Source organism: Myotis myotis, unplaced genomic scaffold (genome assembly GCF_014108235.1).
Source record: "Myotis myotis isolate mMyoMyo1 unplaced genomic scaffold, mMyoMyo1.p scaffold_m19_p_3, whole genome shotgun sequence".
In the NCBI taxonomy this organism is placed as follows: domain Eukaryota; kingdom Metazoa; phylum Chordata; class Mammalia; order Chiroptera; family Vespertilionidae; genus Myotis; species Myotis myotis.
Genome location: NW_023416335.1, coordinates 192,535,844 through 192,553,750, shown reverse-complemented (window position 1 = coordinate 192,553,750; position 17,907 = coordinate 192,535,844). Strand labels below are relative to the sequence as shown.

Sequence of the window (17,907 nt, the reverse complement as noted above, 5' to 3'; positions counted from 1 at the left end):
ACGTTGCCACATTAGTTCGTCTCTGAGCCCGCCTCAGTTTCCTCATCTGTACAATGGGGATAACAAGGTTTCATCGAGTTGCTGTATGTAGTGTCCAAAACTGCCTAGCTCATGCTGAAAGCTCATCGCTATTTGGGCTTGAGGCACCCTTTTCCAGGCCTATCATCTTTTAAGGTCCCATAAATCTTCCTGTCTACCTTATTCCCAAGAATGATTGGGTGGGTGGGGGAGGCAGGTCTAGAGCGGTAATGAAGTTCTGGGAGGTTAAAGGAGTGAGGGAGGGGATGAGTACCAAAGGAAGGGCTGGCCAGGAAGAAAGTGTGGCTGTTGGAACTGACGGGGAAACGGTTGACAGCTTGTGGAGAAGGGCAGAAGGTCCTGGGAAAGGGAATAGTCAGGGGTGGGGGAGGGTGGAGGAGGTGGTGGGGACACCCAGGACTGAGGAAATAAACAAGGGGAGCGCCAGCCACACGGGTGGAGGGTAGTGCTGCTGGGAATCAACCCCCTCAGACTTTCCACTGCGAAGCGAAACCGTGAGCCCTGGGGCGTGTGGGGGGGCAACGCAGAGGGGAAGTGGGGAAGGTGAAGGGAAGGCAGAAGGACAGGGGCAAGGGCCCTGGGAACAGACGGGCCTCCCAGCTCAAGACATCCACCTTGCCTCTGCTCTGCTCTCTGCCACTGCCCTGCCCCATTACCTAGGACTCCCGCCCACCCCCACCCCCTACCTTTTTCCCTCCCCTCCTCAGCCCGTGGCTGCCTGACCTGGCCAGCTTTCCTCTGGATTCCAGCCTCTGGTCATTGGTTCCTCCCCTCTCCCTCCAGGTCTCTGTCCCTGTCCCTCTTCTCCTAGGTTCCTTTCCTCCACCCTCCACCTTGCAGAACCGCTCTTTTGTCAGGCTGTCTCTCCCTCCTTCTTGACCTCTTCCCTTTGGAGGGCTCCTCCCGGCCCAGACCTAAGGGGAGATGGGGGAAGCCCAGTTCCTGTTCTTGGTGCTTCTGCCCTTGCTGTGGGTGCCTCCAGGTAAGATGGGGATGATGCTGTGAGAGGGTTGACCCAGACCCGCAGGAGGGGGTCAGCAGGGATCTCCGGATGACTACACAGAAGCCAGGGTTCGTAGTTTGGGTGGATTTTTCTCAAGCCTTGCTTGGGGGCAGTCCTTCAGCCCCAAAGCCTCTCATCAGGCTCCCCCTTGGCAGGAAAAGGGCAGAACCCTGGTCTTCCTCAGGCTCCTTCTCTACTCCTAAGTCTCTTGGCTCATGGTCCCTCCCTTTGGCCTCTCTTTTCCTCCCCAGTGGAGGCACCAGGGCCCCGGACAGAGGTCCGGGAGGTGTGGGCCCAGGAGGGGGCTCCTGCCCAGCTCCCCTGCAGCCCAACAATCCCCCTCGAGGATCTCAGCCTTCGAATAGGAGGGGTTACCTGGCAGCATCTACCAGACAGGTATGCACCCCAAACTTGGGCAGCAGAACTCCCAAATCCAAGGTCCAAGCCGGCCCTCGGTCCCCTGCCGGGAGCTGTCAGTCCCTCTGAAGCCAGTGGCCTGCCTCCCCGGCCACCATGCACCCTTGGCCCTTCCTCATCCAGGCAGCCCGTAGGTTGCCAGCAGGGGATGGTGCTGGCCCAGTGCGAGGGCGGACACGGGGGGCGTTAATGGTCAAGAGATCTGCCCTTTGGGCGGGCTTCCTTATCCTCAGAGTGCGGCGGGACTGCATCTCTCTCGAGACTTCTTTCCCTTTAACGTCTCCATCTCTCCCTCCCGCTCCCAGCCCGCCCCCAGCCCGGAGCGGCCCCTACACGGTGCTGAGGCTGGCGCCCGGGGGCCTGCGCAGCGGGCGGCCGCCCCTGCAGCCCCGCGTGCAGCTGGAAGAGCGGGGCCTCCGGCGCGGCGACTTCTCGCTTTGGCTGCGCCCGGCCCGACGCGCGGACGCGGGCCAGTACCGCGCCGCCGTGAACCTCCGGGACCGGGACCGCGCCCTCACCTGCCGCCTCCATCTGCGCGTGGGCCAGGCCTCCAGTAGGTGGGGGCGGGGCGAGGGGCGCCGGGCTGGGAGGAGGGCGCCCAGTTCCAGACGCCGCCGTCCGGAGGCAGGAAGGGCTGGGCCGAGGCTGCGCTTCTAAGGATGCGCCCTGGGCCCTGCCGGCGAGCCCCCAGAAGGGCAGCGGAAGAGGGTGGGGAACCAGATCGCGAAGTGGAAGGTGCCCCCAGAAAAGCACGTGTGGGGGAGGAGGGCTCTTTGGAGAGATTATATCACCCCTTGCGCTCCCCTTCCCCCACCCGCCGTGGGAGTGCCAGGGTGGAGGAGGGGAGGCACCCCTGGGGAGGGTGGGGGGAGGGAGGGTGCCGGCCTAGAGTGATTCATTTCAGACATCTGTGGCTCAGGAGGTGGGCTGAGTGGGGATCCTCGGGCAAGGAAGGCCTGGTGAAAGAGAAGACCAAGCCAAGTACACTTGGAGGCTGGAGTCTCTGGGCATCCATTTTAAGCACTTCCAGGTGCCAGGCACTGAGCTGGGAGCGGGGAGCGCGAGGGGAGAAGACAAAGAAATTTACATGGTGGTGCCTAGAGCTCCCAGCCTAGTTGGCCTGCTGTGTTGGGAAAGTGTTTGCAGTGGGGCTGATCCACCCTTCCAACCTTCTTTATCCCTGTGCAGTGACCGCCAGTCCCCAGGGGCCTCTCAGGACCTCGGATTGGGTCGTCCTGAACTGCTCCTTCAGCCGCCCTGACTTCCCGGCCTCTGTGCGGTGGTTCCGGGGCCCAGGCAGAGTCCCTGTTCAGAAGTCTCCCCATCACCACTTAGATGGGAGCTTCCTCTTCCTGCCCAAAGTCAGCCCCGTAGACTCTGGGCTCTGGGGCTGCATCCTCACCTACAGAGATGGCTTCAGTGTCTCCAGCACCTACAACCTCACTGTTCTGGGTAACTCCTCCAGTCCGCCTTCACCCGTGACCACAATGCCTTGCTGCCCTCTTCTCATCTCCTCCTGACTTGTGGGTCCCCACAGTACGTCCTCAGCAGCTTACACCACCTGTGATTATTCTGGGCCTCACCGTCCGGTTTCTTCCTTTCTCCTGTTGCAGCCTTTCAGCTGCCTTCTCCCATTGCAGACTTTCCTTGGGCCACCCAGCCACAATGGCCAGCCTTTGGTTTCCTGCTGGCCCACTCCCAACCCGGGTTTCTGAGCCTCTTTGGTTCTTCCACCTTATCCTACTCCTTAGCACTCTTCAGAGCCAGACCACCTCCTTCGCTCCTGCACTTTTCTGCCTCTCTTCCGTTCAGATCCAGTGTCCAGCCCCTCTGCCACCTCCCCCTCTCTGCTTTAACGTTGGGTTTCCTTTTCTCTCCAGATCTGGAGCCTCCAGTCCCTCTGACAGTGTACGCAGGAGCAGGTTCCCGGGTGGAGCTGCCCTGCCCTCTGCCTCCTGGTGTAGGCACCGGGTCTTTTCTCACTGCCAAGTGGGCCCCTCCTGGGGGAGGCCCTGACCTGCTGGTGACTGGAGACAATGGCAACTTTACCCTTCAACTGGAGGCTGTGAGCCAGGCCCAGGCTGGGACCTACACCTGCCGCATCCATCTGCAGGGGCAGCAGCTCATTTCCACCGTCACTTTGGCAGTCATCACAGGTCAGGCCCGTGTGGGAAAGGAGTAGCTCCCAACCCAGAGGAGCTGGACAGGGAGGGATGCCTGGCTGGGCAAATACTGGCAAAGCCACCTCATGATGCCAGGCCATGGGCACAATTTCCAGAGGCTGCCCCTCGAGGCCTCTTCTTTTCTCGCCCCCACATATAAAAACTGAAACTAAAAATCTCCCCTGAGTCACTAGATGCATGTTCCACTCTTCTCTAAGGGGATCCCCTGCTCTGAATGGGGGGGGGGGGGGGGTCTGAGAAGTTAGAAGGAGAAGAGGCAAAAGTTTGAATGGTTCCAAAGGGGTGGACTATATTTCTAGAATCCTTGTCCCACTTTGGGGCCAGGGCTTGGGTTAAAGTTGCAGGAAGTGGCCTGGATTTGGGAGGATTTAATACATCAGTTCCTTGGTCAGCAAATATTTACTGATCATGAGCTTTTCAAGACAGTGTAAAACAAACACATTAAAAAAAACAAAAAAAAAAACCCACCTCAAAATGTGTTGATTGATTGGTTATTCAATCAGTTACCAGTGGTGGTTACTTGACTGTGTCTGCAGTACTAACCTGTGGAAACTAAATAATAGCAGCACATAGTAGGTGCTTAATGAATATAGTTGAATGAATAAGTGACTATGCTAGCAAATAATACATCCCCTGTCTGCCAGTGCTGAATTTCCATATACTTCCTGGAAATTTCTACCTAGATCTCAGCCTCACTCTGAACCCCATCTTTTCCTCATGCTAAGTCTTGCTGACTTAGCCTTTCAGTCAGTAACGCCATCTGCATCCCACTCACCCTGAAACCTGGCTTTCTCCTTCCCTCATGTCCAGTCAGTTGCCAAAGCCTACCAATTCTTTCTGTCTAAGGTTTTCTTGAGGGCCCGTTGTTTTGTGTCAGTTTCCCATTCTATCTCATGACAATTCAACGGGAAATGCTTTCTAGAGGAGGAACATTCCCAAAGTCACACCCCGGGGAAGTGTCAGACTCAGGGTCTGTACTCAGGTGTCTGTGACACCAAATCTTCAGGTTCCTGTGCACTATTTGTCTCCTCCTACTCACCCTGTCTCTCACCGTTGAGCTTTGAGATGCTCTGTCTCTAGGTCAGTTGGTCAGCTCACCCTTCTCCAAACATCCAGGAAGTGGGCAAGTTCATTCAGGGGGCACCTCAAGGCAGGGGCACTGATGGGTGATTCAAATTATGAAAGCAGGAACAGTGCAAAGTATATTGGGGGCCAACTCCCCTAACAGATATTGAGGGTTTGAGCATTTGAGCGGTAGTAATGTAAAAGAGTCTGAAATAATATTCGTTATGGGATCCTTCTGGCCCAGTTTGAGTTTGAACAGTCCCCTGAAGGCAACAGGGAGCCTGGGAAGTTTTTGAGCAGCGGAGTGATCTGACCAGAACTTTGTCTTCATAAGATTACTTTGGCCATGACCCTGGTCTCCTCCCCTCAGCCTCACCCAATCAGAGCCCAGGGGAGTGCAGTGTGCCTGAGACTTGGGAGTTGATCCTATGGTGTCAAGTAAGGGGGCTGGGGACTCAAAAGATCTCTTCCCTCTAATGTTTTCAGTGACTCCCAAATCCTCTGGGTTACCTGGCAACCTGAGAAAACTTCTTTGTGAGGTGACGCCGGCATCTGGACAGGAGCGCTTTGTGTGGCGCCCCCAGGACAAGTCTTCCAGGAGTTCCCCAGGACCCTTGCTGGAGGTGCAGGAGGCCAGCCTCCTCTCCCAGGCCTGGCAGTGCCATCTGTACCGGGGGGAGAGGCTTCTCGGAACAGCGGTCTACTTCACAGAGCTGCCTGGCCCAGGTCTGAGACCCCGCAACACGGGGTCCCCAACTCCAGACCAGTCATCTTTTTTTTTTTTTAAATATATTTTATTGATTTTATACAGAGAGGAAGGGAGAGGGATAGAGAGTTAGAAATATCGATGAGAGAGAAACATCGATCAGCTGCCTCCTGCACACCTCCTACTGGAGATGTGCCCGCAACCAAGGTACATGCCCTTGACCGGAATCGAACCTGGGACCCTTCAGTCCGCAGGCCGACGCTTTATCCACTGAACCAAACCGGTTAGGGCCAGACCAGTCATCTTGATCCCACTTGCAGACCTCCTCCTCACCCCTCCCAGCTCTTTCTTTTCCAATCAGGGCCCTGACTTCCAGCTCTTGTCTAGTCCTGACCCTCTCCTGCCAGTAATTAGTTGAATGATCCTGGACGAGTCCCTTAAACTCTTTGGGCCTCATGGTCTGTGTCTGTGAAATATGAGGATGTGGCCAAATGTCCTTTCAGTCGTGACTCTGTGCCCAATCCTGTACTTCTCCTTAGGTGCCCAGCGCTCCGAGAGAGCCCCAGGAGCCCTGAAGACAGGCCACCTCCCTCTCCTTATCGCCCTCGGTGTCCTCCTCCTGCTCCTTTTGGCGACTGGAGCCTTTGGCTTTCACCTTTGGAGAAGACCGGTGAGCCAGGGACTCCCCTCCGTTGCCACTGGTTTCCCTTCTCCCCAGTCCTCCGTGCTGTCTGGCACCACCTCCTCAGCAAAAGTGACTAAGGTGGGGCCTGAAGTTGACTTTACAACCCCTTCTTCATAGGCCTCTGCACTCCAGGGAACCCTTGTGCCTGAAGAATGCAGGGGAGGCTTGAAGGGGCCGAGAAAAGGCCTGGGACCACATGGCGAGGGCAGGGGCGGAAAAAGAATAGATGGACCCAGTAGCCTCCTTACTCCCTTTCTCTTCGTCCTTTTCTTTCTCTCACCCTCCATTTCTTCCCACAGTGGCAGCCAAGAAGATTCTCTGCTTTAGAGCATGGGATTCACCCACCTCAGGCTCAGAGCAAGATAGGGGATCTGGAGCAAGAACCAGAGCCGGAGCTGGAGCCACAGCCACAGCCACAGCCACAGCCACAGCCACAGCCACAGCCACAGCCATAGCAGCCCTGACCTGGAGCTGAGGCAGCCAGTGGATCTCCGTAGCTCAGTACAAATAAACTCCCATCAGCAGCAAGCCTGAGTCTGGCTCCTTGTCCAGTGAAGAGTCTTGTCTCTCCCCAACCTCTGGGGGCTCCCTTCTCCCACTCCAGCCTTTCAACCTAATCTTCCCCCCTCCCCCCCTCCCCGCCAGGCTCTCTTATCTTCTCCTTTCTGTTCCTGGCTTCTCAGTGATTCTTTTCTCCTTAGTCTCTTACTATCTCTTATGGGGAGTAATTTTTCTAAAGCTCCAAAAAGCCCTCACCCCTTACCTCGACAGCCCTTTCCTGTCCTTTGGCTATGATGCTGGCTGCCCTGGTTTCCTTTATATTTTTATTCCTCTGGTCCACCCCACCCCATCCCACATTCAGCTCCACTTCAGCACTGTCCTTGTCTCTCTAGTTGTAGTGGGTGCGTGTACACACACACACACACACACACACACACACACACACACACACACACGGAACAGCCCTGCCCTGTCGAATCCTCCTGGAGATCAAGTCTTGCAACCTTTCTGTGCGGGCTGCTGGGGTTCCTGTCTGCTTCTGCCCCACCCCCATGTTCCTCAGCTCCTGGGGCTGCATCTTTTCCTAGGCATGAGGACACACTGCCACCCAGTGGTCACTGTCTCACACCACTGGGGGTTACTGGGTAGGCTGGGCACGTGGGAGATAAGCAGTGCAGTGGACAGGCAGCTGGTGTCCCCACATGTAGGCACCGCCTTTGTGGGGTGCCCTTGCTATGGTCTGCATATGAGGGTGCACCCAGCAGCTGTCACATGCTCTATGCACCCACCAGGAGAAGGACTGAACAATACATGCCTCAGGATACATAGCCCTGGACCTGCGAGGTTAAGATCCCAGTCTGACAAAGGAGAGTGTTGTGAACAAAGGCCACACGTGGGGACAAGAGCAGCCAGCAAGGCAGCTGGCCGCTGCTGCAGCTTTGGGAGTCAGGAGCCCTGGCTTCTGACCCCAGCTGTGCTGACGTGACCAGAGTTAATCTCCCTGAGCCTCAGTTTCCTCGCCTATTAAATGGGATAGTAATAACCCACCAGAATGGGCTGTTGTGAGTATTGGATAGCAAAAGGGCTTAACTGTGCTGTGCTCCATGCATGCGATGTGCTGGTCTGATCAGCCCTTTGTGAAGGAGGAAGCAGGCCTGCTCTGGTCATGCCAGGAGTGATAGAGACGACCCACCGCCTGCCTGCCCGCCCTGTCTGTCTGTCCCTCTCAGAGAGAACATTCATGAATACTGGTCGTGGTCTTAGAGCACACACACAGCCTCAGCCCACAGCACCCCCACAGCGACCTAGACCTCTGCCTGCAATGTGGGCCACGCTCTGGACTTTGGCCGCAGACAGCTGTCAGGGAACTTTACCCTGGGCAGGAGGGAAAAAATATTGAAAGAGAGTGGGAGCAAGACTGCAGCAGCAGGACCCCTTGTTTTAGTGGGGCAGGGGTTTCCTGGAAATTTTTGTGGGTGGCATTTTTCCTTTTGACTCGATAACATCCTATGCCCTTTGGGCTTCTGAAAGCAGTCATCGAGGATTCACCAGTGTGAATCTGGGGGGGACTTCCCCTTGTTCCTGCACAAACGGCACAGGGAGGGGGGGGGACAGCGGCAGAGCGATGGGCCACCTGTTCACCCACGAAGGAAGTGAAGAGCAGAGAAAGAACGGAAGGAAGAGAGGGCATGGGGCTTGTGCTTACCGTGATCCTTTTATTAATTTTCACCCCCTTCCCTATGAGATCTCTCTTAGGGGGACACACCCTGCCCCTCCCCCTCTCCCCTCAAAGCTCTAGCAAGATAACCTCCAGCCCATTTTGTGTTGTCTTCGTCCTTCCAGGGAGCTGGGTTAATTCATCCCGCGCCGTCAGGCTTCTCTGTGAACCGAACCAATATTCCTGGTTGGGGACCTAGAGGGGAAGGGCCACCAAGGAGGCAGGCAGCTCAGCCCTAGCTTGGTAGCTCAGTTGGTTAGAGCATTGTCCTGATATGCCAAGGTTGCAGGTTTGATCCTGGGTCAGGGCACATACAAGGAGCAACCAATGAATGCATAAATGGATGAATAAGTGGAACAACAAATCAGTCTCTCTCTCTCTTTTCCCCTTCACTCCTCCTCTCTCTCTCAAATCAGTAAATAATTTTTTTTTTTTTTTTTTTTTTAAAAAGGAGGTAGGAAGCTCAGTGGGGCCTGTGGAGGGTGGGAGAGGGATCATTTCAGGTCCTTGTTTTTTTGTTTGTTTGTTTTTTGTTTTTTTTTTACAAGCCAGAACACCATTTTATTACTAAAGCTCTGCCATGTATTTCTAGCGGGTGCCGATGGTCACCTGCCACACTCGCACCAGGTTGTCTGTGTAGCCAGCAAAGAGAGTCTGGCCATCAGCAGACCAGGCCAGAGAGGTACACTGGGGTGGCTCTGCCTTGCTGCTGGTACTGATAACTTCTTGCTTCAATTCATCTACAATGATCTTACCCTCCAAGTCCCAGATCTTGATGCTGGGGCCAGTGGCAGCACAGAGCCAGTAACGATTGGGGCTGAAGCACAGGGCGTTGATGATGTCCCCACCATCAAGTGTATAGAGATGCTTGCCTTCGTTGAGGTCCCACAGGATGGCCTGGCCATCCTTGCCTCCAGAAGCACAGAGGGACCCATCTGGAGAGACAGTCACAGTGTTCAGGTACCCCGTGTGGCCGATGTGATTGGTCTTCAGCTTGCAGTTTGCCAGGTTCCATACCTTGACCAGCTTGTCCCAGCCACAGGACACGATGGTGGGATTGCTGCTGTTGGGTGAGAAGCGCACACAAGACACCCACTCTGAGTGGCTCTCATCCTGGACAGTGTATTTGCATACACCCAGAGTGTTCCACAACTTGATGGTTTTATCTCGGGAGCCAGAGACAATCTGCCGGTTGTCAGAGGAGAAGGCCACGCTCAGCACGTCCTTGGTGTGGCCCACGAATCGGCGCGTGGTGGTGCCCGTTGTGAGATCCCAGAGGCGAAGGGTTCCGTCCCAGGAGCCAGAGAGGGCAAACTGGCCATCTGAGGAGATGACCACGTCACTCACGAAATGGGAGTGACCCCGCAGAGCACGCTGGGGGATGCCGTAGTTGGTCTCATCCCTGGTCAGCTTCCACATGATGATGGTCTTGTCTCGAGAGGCGGACAGGATCATGTCCGGGAACTGGGGGGTGGTGGCGATCTGGGTCACCCATCCATTGTGGCCCTTGAGGGTGCCACGGAGGGTCATCTGCTCAGTCATGGCGGCGGGTGCGGGGCCAGGTCCTTGTTTTTTGTGTGTGTTTTTTTAAATATATTTTTATTTCAGAGAGGAAGAGAGAGATAGAAATATCAATGATGATAGAAAATCATTGATTGGCTGCCTCCTGCACACCCCCGACTGGGGATCAAGCCCACAACCCAGGCATGTGCCCTTGACTGGAATCAAACTCAGGACTCTACAGTCTGTAGGCCAATGCTCTGTCCACAGATCCAAACTGGCTAGGGCTTAGGTCCTTATTAAAAAGGAAGGGATGCAGCCCTGGCCGGGTTTGGCTCAGTGGTTAGAGTGTTGGCCCGCACACCAAAGGGCTGGGGTTCGATTCCCAGTCAACAGCATGTACCTCGGTTTCAGGTTTGTACCTTGGTTCCCAGCTCAATCTCAGACCCTGGAATGCAGGAGGCAACCAGTCGATGTTTCTCTCACCCCTCCCGCCCCCTCCATCCCTTCCACTCTGTCTGAAAATCAATGGAAAAAAATATCCTTGGGTGAGAATTAAAAAAAGAAAAGGGGGTGGGGATGTATTAAGTACCTATTGCCGCATAACAAATCACCCCAAAACTCAGTCATTTAAACAGTGAACACTATCTCACCTGGTCAGGAACCCAGGAGCAGCTGAACTGAGTAGCTCTGGGTGAGGCTCTCTTGTGAGGTTGCTGCCAAGATGTGGGTCAGAGCTGAGTCACCTGAAGGCGTGACTGAAGGGTCTGCTTCTAAGAAGGACCCTCAGGTGACTGCTGGCCAGAGGGGTTAGTTCTGCCCCAGTGGGCCACCTCTTAGTGGTTTCCCCCAGAGGGAGGGAGTGGCCAAAACAAAAGCTACCATGTCTTTATAACCTAATCTGGAAAGTGGCATACCTTCCCTCCTGCCTTATTCTATTGGTCACACAGGCCAATGCTAGTGCAGTGTGGGAGGGGACAACACAGGGTGGGAACTGAAGGAGACAGGAATCTCTGGGGGTCCATCTTGCATCACCTGGGCTATCATAGGGGGAACAGTGCCTGAAAGAGAGCTAGGCTATGAGAAGGGGAGCGGTATCTCTGAGTGCCTCCCCTCTCCCCACAGCCCTGCATGACCTGACATCCTCCCCCATTGTCCACTGTCCAGAAATTCTGGAAGCCAAATAAGGCCCAGAGCCTTGCCAAGTCAAGTGTGTCAAGCAAGAGGCCATGCTGTGCTCATCCAGACCCGCGGTCACATTGGCCAGATGTCCCGCTTCCCTGACCTTGGTCTTCTTTTTAAGAATTCTATATGGCCCTAGCCAGTTTGACTCAGTGGAGAGAGTGTTGGCCTGCGGACTGAGGTCCCAGGTTCAATTCTGGGCAGGGGCACATGCCTAGGTTGTGGGCTCAATCCCCAGTGAGGGGCATGCAGGAGGCAGCCAATCGATCGGTGATTCTCTCTCATCATTGATGTTTCTATCTCTCTCTCCCTCTCCTTTCCTCTCTGAAATCAATAAAAATATATTCAATAAAAAAGGACATATTTAGGTTAAAAGATAGTATGATATAGAATTCTTTTTTAAAAATAAGAAAATGGGGGATTGAGCTAACAACCTGGGCATGTGCCCTGACCAGAATCAAACCATGACCTCCTGGTTCATAGTTTAATGCTCAACCACTGAGTTGCCACGCCAGTTGGGGTTCCTTAAAAAAATTAAAAAATATATATGTATATATATATTGAGTGGCCAGGTTCTTATGACCACCTGATGTTTGTAGGCAAATTAGCTGTATATTGCATCGTATGGGATATGGAAGCCAAAGGCCTGTTCGAACACCTTTGCTGTCTGCAGTTACCAAGATAAATCGTCTCCAATTTGCACAGGAACACGAGGATTGGACAGTCGAGCATTGGAAAAAAGTCATGTGGTCCGATGAATCACCTTTCCAGTTGCATCATGCAGATGGCAGAATGAGAATTTGGCGGAAACAGCATGAAAGCATGCACCCCACATGCATGAGTACAACCCTTCAAGCTGGTGGGGGCAGTGTTATGGTTTGGGGCATGTTTTCCTGGCATGATTTGGGCCCTTTAATTCGTGTGGAACAACGTCTGAATAGCACAACATACCTAAGTGTCATTGCTGATCAAGTTCATCCTATCATGTTGATGGCATACCCCAATGGAGATGGCTTCTTCCAACAAGACAATGTGCCATGCCACGGTGCTCATATTGTGCAGGAGTGGTTTCAAAAACATGAGGGAGACTTTACCTTGCTTAGGTGGCCCCCATAATCACCAGATCTCAATCCAATTGAGCATTTGTGGGACGAAGTTAAAAGAGCCATCAGGCAGCTGGTTCAGCAACCATCAAATCTCAGAACTGGACAGTGCTATTCACCAGGCATGGTGTCAGATTCCTCGCATCACCTTTCAACATCTTGTGGAGTCACTGCCAAGAAGAATCGCCGCAGTATTGAAGGCAAAGGGTGGCCCAACGAAGTACTGATGGGGCGGTCATAATTTCTGGCCACTCAGTGTACATATCCACTACATATATATTTACATATTTATTTATATATACATTTATTTTATTGATTTCAGAGAGGAAGGGAGAGAGAGATAGAAACATCAATGATGATGATAGAGAATCATTGATTGGCTGCCTCCTGCACACCCCCAACTGGGGATGAGCCTGCAACCCATGCCCAGCAGGTCTTCTTCTTTTTTTTAATATATTTTATTGATTTTTTTTTTACAGAGAGGAAGGGAGAGGGATAGAGAGTTAGAAACATTGATGAGAGAGAAACATCGATCAGCTGCCTCCCGCACACTCCCTACTGGGGATGTGCCCACAACCAAGGTACATGCCCTTGACCGGAATCGAACCTGGGACCCTTCAGTCCGCAGGCCGACGCTCTATCCACTGAGCCAAACCGGTTAGGGAAAGGTCTTCTTATCTTTAAGGTGCAGGGCAGGCCCAGAAAGTTCCCTGCTCCACCTCCCCCACCAGGCAGAGGTGCATACCACAAAGGAGGTAAGCAAGGAGCTTAGGTTTCCTTGTTTGGGCCCACCCCAAGATGGAGGTCCCCCTTTGAAGGGAATGGGGTTGGGTGGGGATGGGTTCAGTCTGCTTTGCTCTGTGGCTGACAGTTTATCCAAAGGGCTGCAGGTGCCAGCTGGCTGAGCCCAGGCTGGGCTCTGAAATTTGCCTGCTCATAGCTCCCATGGGGTGCGGGAGGCCCAGGAGCCACCCTCTGAGAGTTGCAGAAGGTGGCCAAGGAGCTAGGAAGAATGTGGCCAGGGTGGAGGTGGGTCAGCCCTGGGAGACTCTACTTCCCAGACCACCTCTGTGGCCCCTCCCCCAGGCCCCCAACTCCAAGCCTGCCCCCAACCCCCTTTGCAGAGGGTGTCAGTGCAGCTGCAGATGTTTCTGGTAAGGAGGCCACCACAGGACTGCACCTGGGGCTTCCAACTTCCCTTCCTCAGCTTCCACGGGCAGCCCTACCCCTTCTCCAATAGCCCGGCCTCCGACACTGTCAGCCTAGCTTCTGTCTTCCCTCTGCTTCCCCTCTCTTTCTCCCCACTTGGCCTCTTCGCCTTCCTCCAGCCTGAAGACAGAATCCATGCAGCAAAACTAGCGCTCTACCAGGAACAGGAGACTTCTGGAAATCGCCATACTCAGTGCTTACAGTCCTACCATGGGCTTAACTGCATTTCTTCTTCTATAAAACGAGGATGATAATACCTACCAGAAAGGTTTGGCAAGTGCTTATGTATGTGGAAGTGCTTTGAAATGGAAAATCACTGTATATATGTGAGGCACAGTGGCCGATGCTAAGCCTCAGGAGCCCCAGATGAGGTTGTCAGCCTCATATCTCTCACTGCACTGCCTTCCTTATTGCAGAGAAGAGGCAGTCGGGGGGCGGGGGGGACAATCCAAGCATTGGGTCCAGGCAGAAGTTCAAATCCCAGTTCCACCGGTTATGGTTACTAGCTCTGTGACCTTCAGCAATTTTCTTAAACTCTTTGAGCCTCAGTTTCCTCGTCTGTATGGTCCGGAAAATAATCCGTGTGTCCTCTCATTGTTGTGAGGATTAAATAAAATACACAGCCATATAGAGCACACAGCTGTTAATGTTCATGTAAACTTGCTCTCTCTTCCTCTTTTCTTTTCCTCTTTGGAAATCCCAGCGTGACAGCCAGTCACGTTCTTGGAGCCTGTTAACTCTTGGGAATCTATCTTCATAGACATTCACAGGTCACAGACCCCAGAGTCGAATGGTGTTACCCAGTCCATCTGGTTCATCAGGTGCAATCCATGGGCCCTAAGCTAGACCCAGCCTCTGGAATGCTTTGTTTGATTTATCCAGTGTTAGAACAAAACAAACAATTAGTTGTCAACATTAAAATTAGGAGATATTACATACATGTCTGGTTTCCCATCTTCTCTCAAATTTTGGGCAGAGCTGGCAACTCTGAGTTCACATGCTGGTACAACCTCTACTATCAACTCAGCTGGAGCTGTGTGGTTAGTGGCTGCCCCCATTCAATGAGGCAGGCACTCTCTAGTCCCCACCTCAGCCCTCACCTCTCCCTACAGTTCACTGCGGGTCTGCTTTTCTCATTTAGATTACCTAGCACAGTGGTCGGCAAACTCATTAGTCAACAGAGCCAAATATCAACAGTACAACGATTGAAATTTCTTTTGAGAGCCACATTTTTTAAACTTAAACTATATAGATAGGTACATTGTTATTAACTTAATTAGGGTGCTCCTAAGACTTAGGAAGAGCCACACTCAAGGGGCCAAAGAGCCGCATGTGGCTCGCGAGCTGCAGTTTGCCGACCACGGACCTAGCAGGCTCCCTTAGGCATTGAAGTCTGTGATCCGACCTAGACTCTATCCATTCATCCATTCAAAAAGTATTCGACAGTCAGGGGCTGGGGGAATAGAAAGTTAGTATTTCACAGGTACAGAATTTCAGTTGGGGAAGATGAAAAAGTTGTGGAGATGGATGTTGGTGATGGTTGCACAACAATGTGAATGTACTTAATGCTGCCGCACTGTACACTTAAAAATGGGTAGAATGATAAATTTTACGGTGGTGCGTATATATTTTACCACAACTTAATATCAATAAAATTTAATATATAAAAAAAGATTTGACAGGTATTAAGGATCTACGAGGCCCGAGGCACTCTGCTGGGTGCTAAGTAGATAGGCGTGGTCACCACTCTAGTCTGGGAGACAGACAGACACTACACAATCGATAACTTCATCATCATTACACTTGGACACGTGCTCCAGGGGAGAAGCAGCAGAGGGTACCCGGAGATCTTACTGTAAGCGACTCTGGCTTCAGCTGAGGAGCTTGAGTAGCCTTCTCAGAGGCTATGAGGAGGGGTCCTGGGATAAGAGAGGACGGTGCAGCCCAAATCTAGCCCCTGGGGTAAGATGTGGAGCCCCTTCACCTCCCTTATCTCTGAACCACCTGCCACCAGACTTCTTTCAGCTGAGAAAGCAACCTCAGCCTCAAAAAAGCTTCTATTATGTTGACTTTTCTTTCATTTGCGGCAGAGCCCAGTGCTTACCGATACACACTCCCCACAGAAGCTTTCCTCAGGCTCCCGGCTGAAACAAAGTTCCTGATGATAAGCTCTTCCAGCACTCTGTGCTTCTTCCTTGCAGCACTTGTCTAATCGTAATGAAATGATTGAACGTGTAGTGTCTACCTCACAGGCTAGAGCAAGGACCATGCCTAGCTTACCTGACATCCCCAGCACCTTGGGTCTGGTAGACACTTAACACTTGTTGAATACATGAATGAATGGAGGAACTGACTAGATCAGGGGTTATAAACTCGAGAGCCTATAGGCGCCTGCTAGATCATGTACATGAGAAAGCAGGTGGGAGAGTGTTTGCATTCCAGCCTGCAGTAAGGGATGAAGGCCTGAGGAAGGATACACTTCATCCTCTGAAGGACATATGTCCTCCCTTGAAGGATGCTCCGTAGAAGGTGCGGTGCACCTAACATTTTCTCTTACATCCATTAACTAAAATGGTCATTTAGCCACATTCAGCTGCAAAGGGAGCTGGGAAGTATAACTTAAATCTGGGCAGCCCTGAGCACTGCTAAAAATCGAGGGCATTACTAAGGAAGAAAAAACTCTGGGGACAATGAAGGTCTGTGCAGAGATATAGTTAAGATCTGAAGAATGAATAAACATTTTCTAGATTAGTGGTTCTCAACGTGTGGCCCACAAGGTTCCCTGAGACCTTGTCAGGGGGTTCTCGAGGTCCAGTTTTTTTCTTAAAAATAAGACGAAGTTATCTGCATGTTGAGATTGCAAAGATGTTGCAAAAGCTATCAGGGATAGACTGCCTGCTGCCTTAGCACAAATCAAGGCAGTGGAGCCAAACCCTATGGTCATTGTATTCTTCACCGCCAGGCACTTGCAGAAAAAAAAGAAAAGAAAAAGAAAAAAGTGCCAGTTTCACTTAAGAATGTCCTTGATGAAGCAGTAAATATTAATTTTATTAAAGTTCAACCCTTGAGTACATTGTTATGGAATGAGATGTAGCACTTCTCATTAATTATGAAATGAGAGATGAGGGGAGCTCTTCTGCTGCAGATGCAGCACAATGATGGACTCCAGTGGAAACACTGCGTTCATTGTTGGAGTTGCAAGCTGAACTAGCCACTTTGTTTTTTCTCATAGTAGGGGCATGGCATGACGATATGAGCATATTTAAATTCAGGCTGCTGAGCAGAGGATGACCTGGAGGAAGAAGAATGGCGAGACCAGAAGACCAGTGAAAAGGCAGGTGCGATCCCCAGGCGAGGGATGATGCTGGCACCTTGGATGGGAATGGTGGCAGGGGGCAGAGTGACCTGGACAGACTTCAGAGCTATTTAGAAGGCAGCATCCATTAGAACTGGTAACTGAACACGTGGGCGGGGCTGGGTGGAGCCAAAGATGATACCCAGCTTATCTGGCCTGAGCAGCTCGGTGGATGGTGAAGCCCTCACTGAGTGGGAGGTTCAAAGAAGGAGGGTGGAAGGTTGTAAAAAAAACAATAAATGAAGCCATTTTATTTAAACAATAAACACCTGTATTACATGAGCTACGATAGGAGGAAGGATTTCTTTGCTGCTCCCGGCCTTGCTTTTCCTCAGCTGGAACCCCAGCTCCTGGCCCTCCAGCACAGAGCCTTCTGCATGGCCACGGCCACACAGGCCTGGTCTTGGAGCCCTGCGCGCAGGCGCTTGCCTGCTGGAACTAGACGACGGATGATTCTGGCATTCTTTTTCCTTTCCCCATGTTTCTCCTGAATTTTCTCTGATCGTTTATTGTTTAAATGGTCTTCCTCCTCAGGAACCTGCTTGGCCCCGTTGTTTCGGCCCAGGGGCGGCGCCTAGCGGGATTGTACCCCTGTCGTGTGGGGTGCTGTAATGAGCACCGTGCGGCTCTTTACTGGGGTCTTGGTGCGACCGGTTTGTTGCTGGATGTGTGGTAGACAGCACCAGTAATCCTTGTTTTGGGGGCACAACACTCCCAGCCCCAGGAGACGTTGGCCACGTCAGCCTCAAGGTGCGGCACTTCTTGCTGCCTCCCCGCACACAGACTGTGTGTATGCGAGGGGAGGGGGGTGGGGGGGAGGGGTTGGAGGGGGAGGCATGTTAGTGTTGGCAGCAGGGCGGCCCAGCTCATCTTTTCACTTCTTGTGGCGGGGCTTCCTCTTGCCCCCGGTCTCGTGTTGCTTGGGCCAGTTGTCCCAAGAGATGTCCATGGCTCAATGATGGCTGAGAACTAAATGGAGCCACTTTAAAACGGAGCCAGAGCTGCCGTGCCAGAGGAACGGTGGAACTGTGCCCGTCTTATGCCTCAAACCTTTGGAATGTTAAAACAGGGCAAGATAACCTTTAAATATATATATATATATATATATATATATATATATATATATATATATATATATATTTCAGAGAGGAAAGAAGAGGGAGAGAGAGACAGAAACACCACTGATGCAAGAGAATCACTGATTGGCTGCCTTCTGCAGGCCCCACGCCTGGACACACAGGC

General features: G+C 52.5%; 2 protein-coding genes and 1 pseudogene across 4 annotated transcripts; 1 reads left to right on the top strand and 2 right to left on the bottom strand.

Moving 5' to 3' along the window:
• The first annotated feature begins 464 nt into the window (after window positions 1-464).
• On the top strand, window positions 465-6,649 carry LAG3 (lymphocyte activating 3). 3 transcript variants are annotated; one of them, XM_036301782.1, is made up of 8 exons: window positions 465-1,021; window positions 1,294-1,438; window positions 1,765-2,012; window positions 2,648-2,911; window positions 3,340-3,615; window positions 5,194-5,433; window positions 5,953-6,083; window positions 6,398-6,648. In XM_036301782.1, exons 1-8 carry the CDS (start codon window positions 964-966, stop codon window positions 6,551-6,553), a joined length of 1,518 nt encoding a protein of 505 aa, XP_036157675.1. In that variant the 5' UTR covers window positions 465-963; the 3' UTR covers window positions 6,554-6,648. The 3 variants fall into 3 exon arrangements, with proteins under 3 accessions (XP_036157675.1, XP_036157676.1, XP_036157674.1); XM_036301781.1 differs by lacking the exon at window positions 465-1,021 and having other exon boundaries at window positions 1,334-2,012; XM_036301783.1 differs by lacking the exons at window positions 465-1,021; window positions 5,194-5,433 and having other exon boundaries at window positions 1,331-2,012; window positions 6,398-6,649.
• Window positions 6,650-8,849: 2,200 nt separating this feature from the next.
• LOC118651408 (receptor of activated protein C kinase 1-like) lies at window positions 8,850-9,875 on the bottom strand. The gene has a single exon (XM_036300564.1). The coding sequence runs from the start codon at window positions 9,856-9,858 to the stop codon at window positions 8,905-8,907; it is 954 nt and encodes a 317-aa protein (XP_036156457.1). The 5' UTR covers window positions 9,859-9,875; the 3' UTR covers window positions 8,850-8,904.
• Window positions 9,876-16,578: 6,703 nt separating this feature from the next.
• On the bottom strand, window positions 16,579-17,614 carry LOC118650742 (annotated as a pseudogene).
• Window positions 17,615-17,907: the final 293 nt, after the last annotated feature.

Coding starts and splice junctions, on each gene's coding strand:
- LAG3 (XM_036301781.1), top strand. CDS start 1,556: ATGCACCCTTGGCCCTTCCTCATCCAGGCAGCCCGTAGGTTGCCAGCA. Junction 2,013..2,647: donor GCGCGTGGGCCAGGCCTCCA/GTAGGTGGGGGC, acceptor ATCCCTGTGCAG/TGACCGCCAGTCCCCAGGGG. Junction 5,434..5,952: donor CACAGAGCTGCCTGGCCCAG/GTCTGAGACCCC, acceptor ACTTCTCCTTAG/GTGCCCAGCGCTCCGAGAGA.
- LOC118651408 (XM_036300564.1), bottom strand. CDS start 9,858: ATGACTGAGCAGATGACCCTCCGTGGCACCCTCAAGGGCCACAATGGA.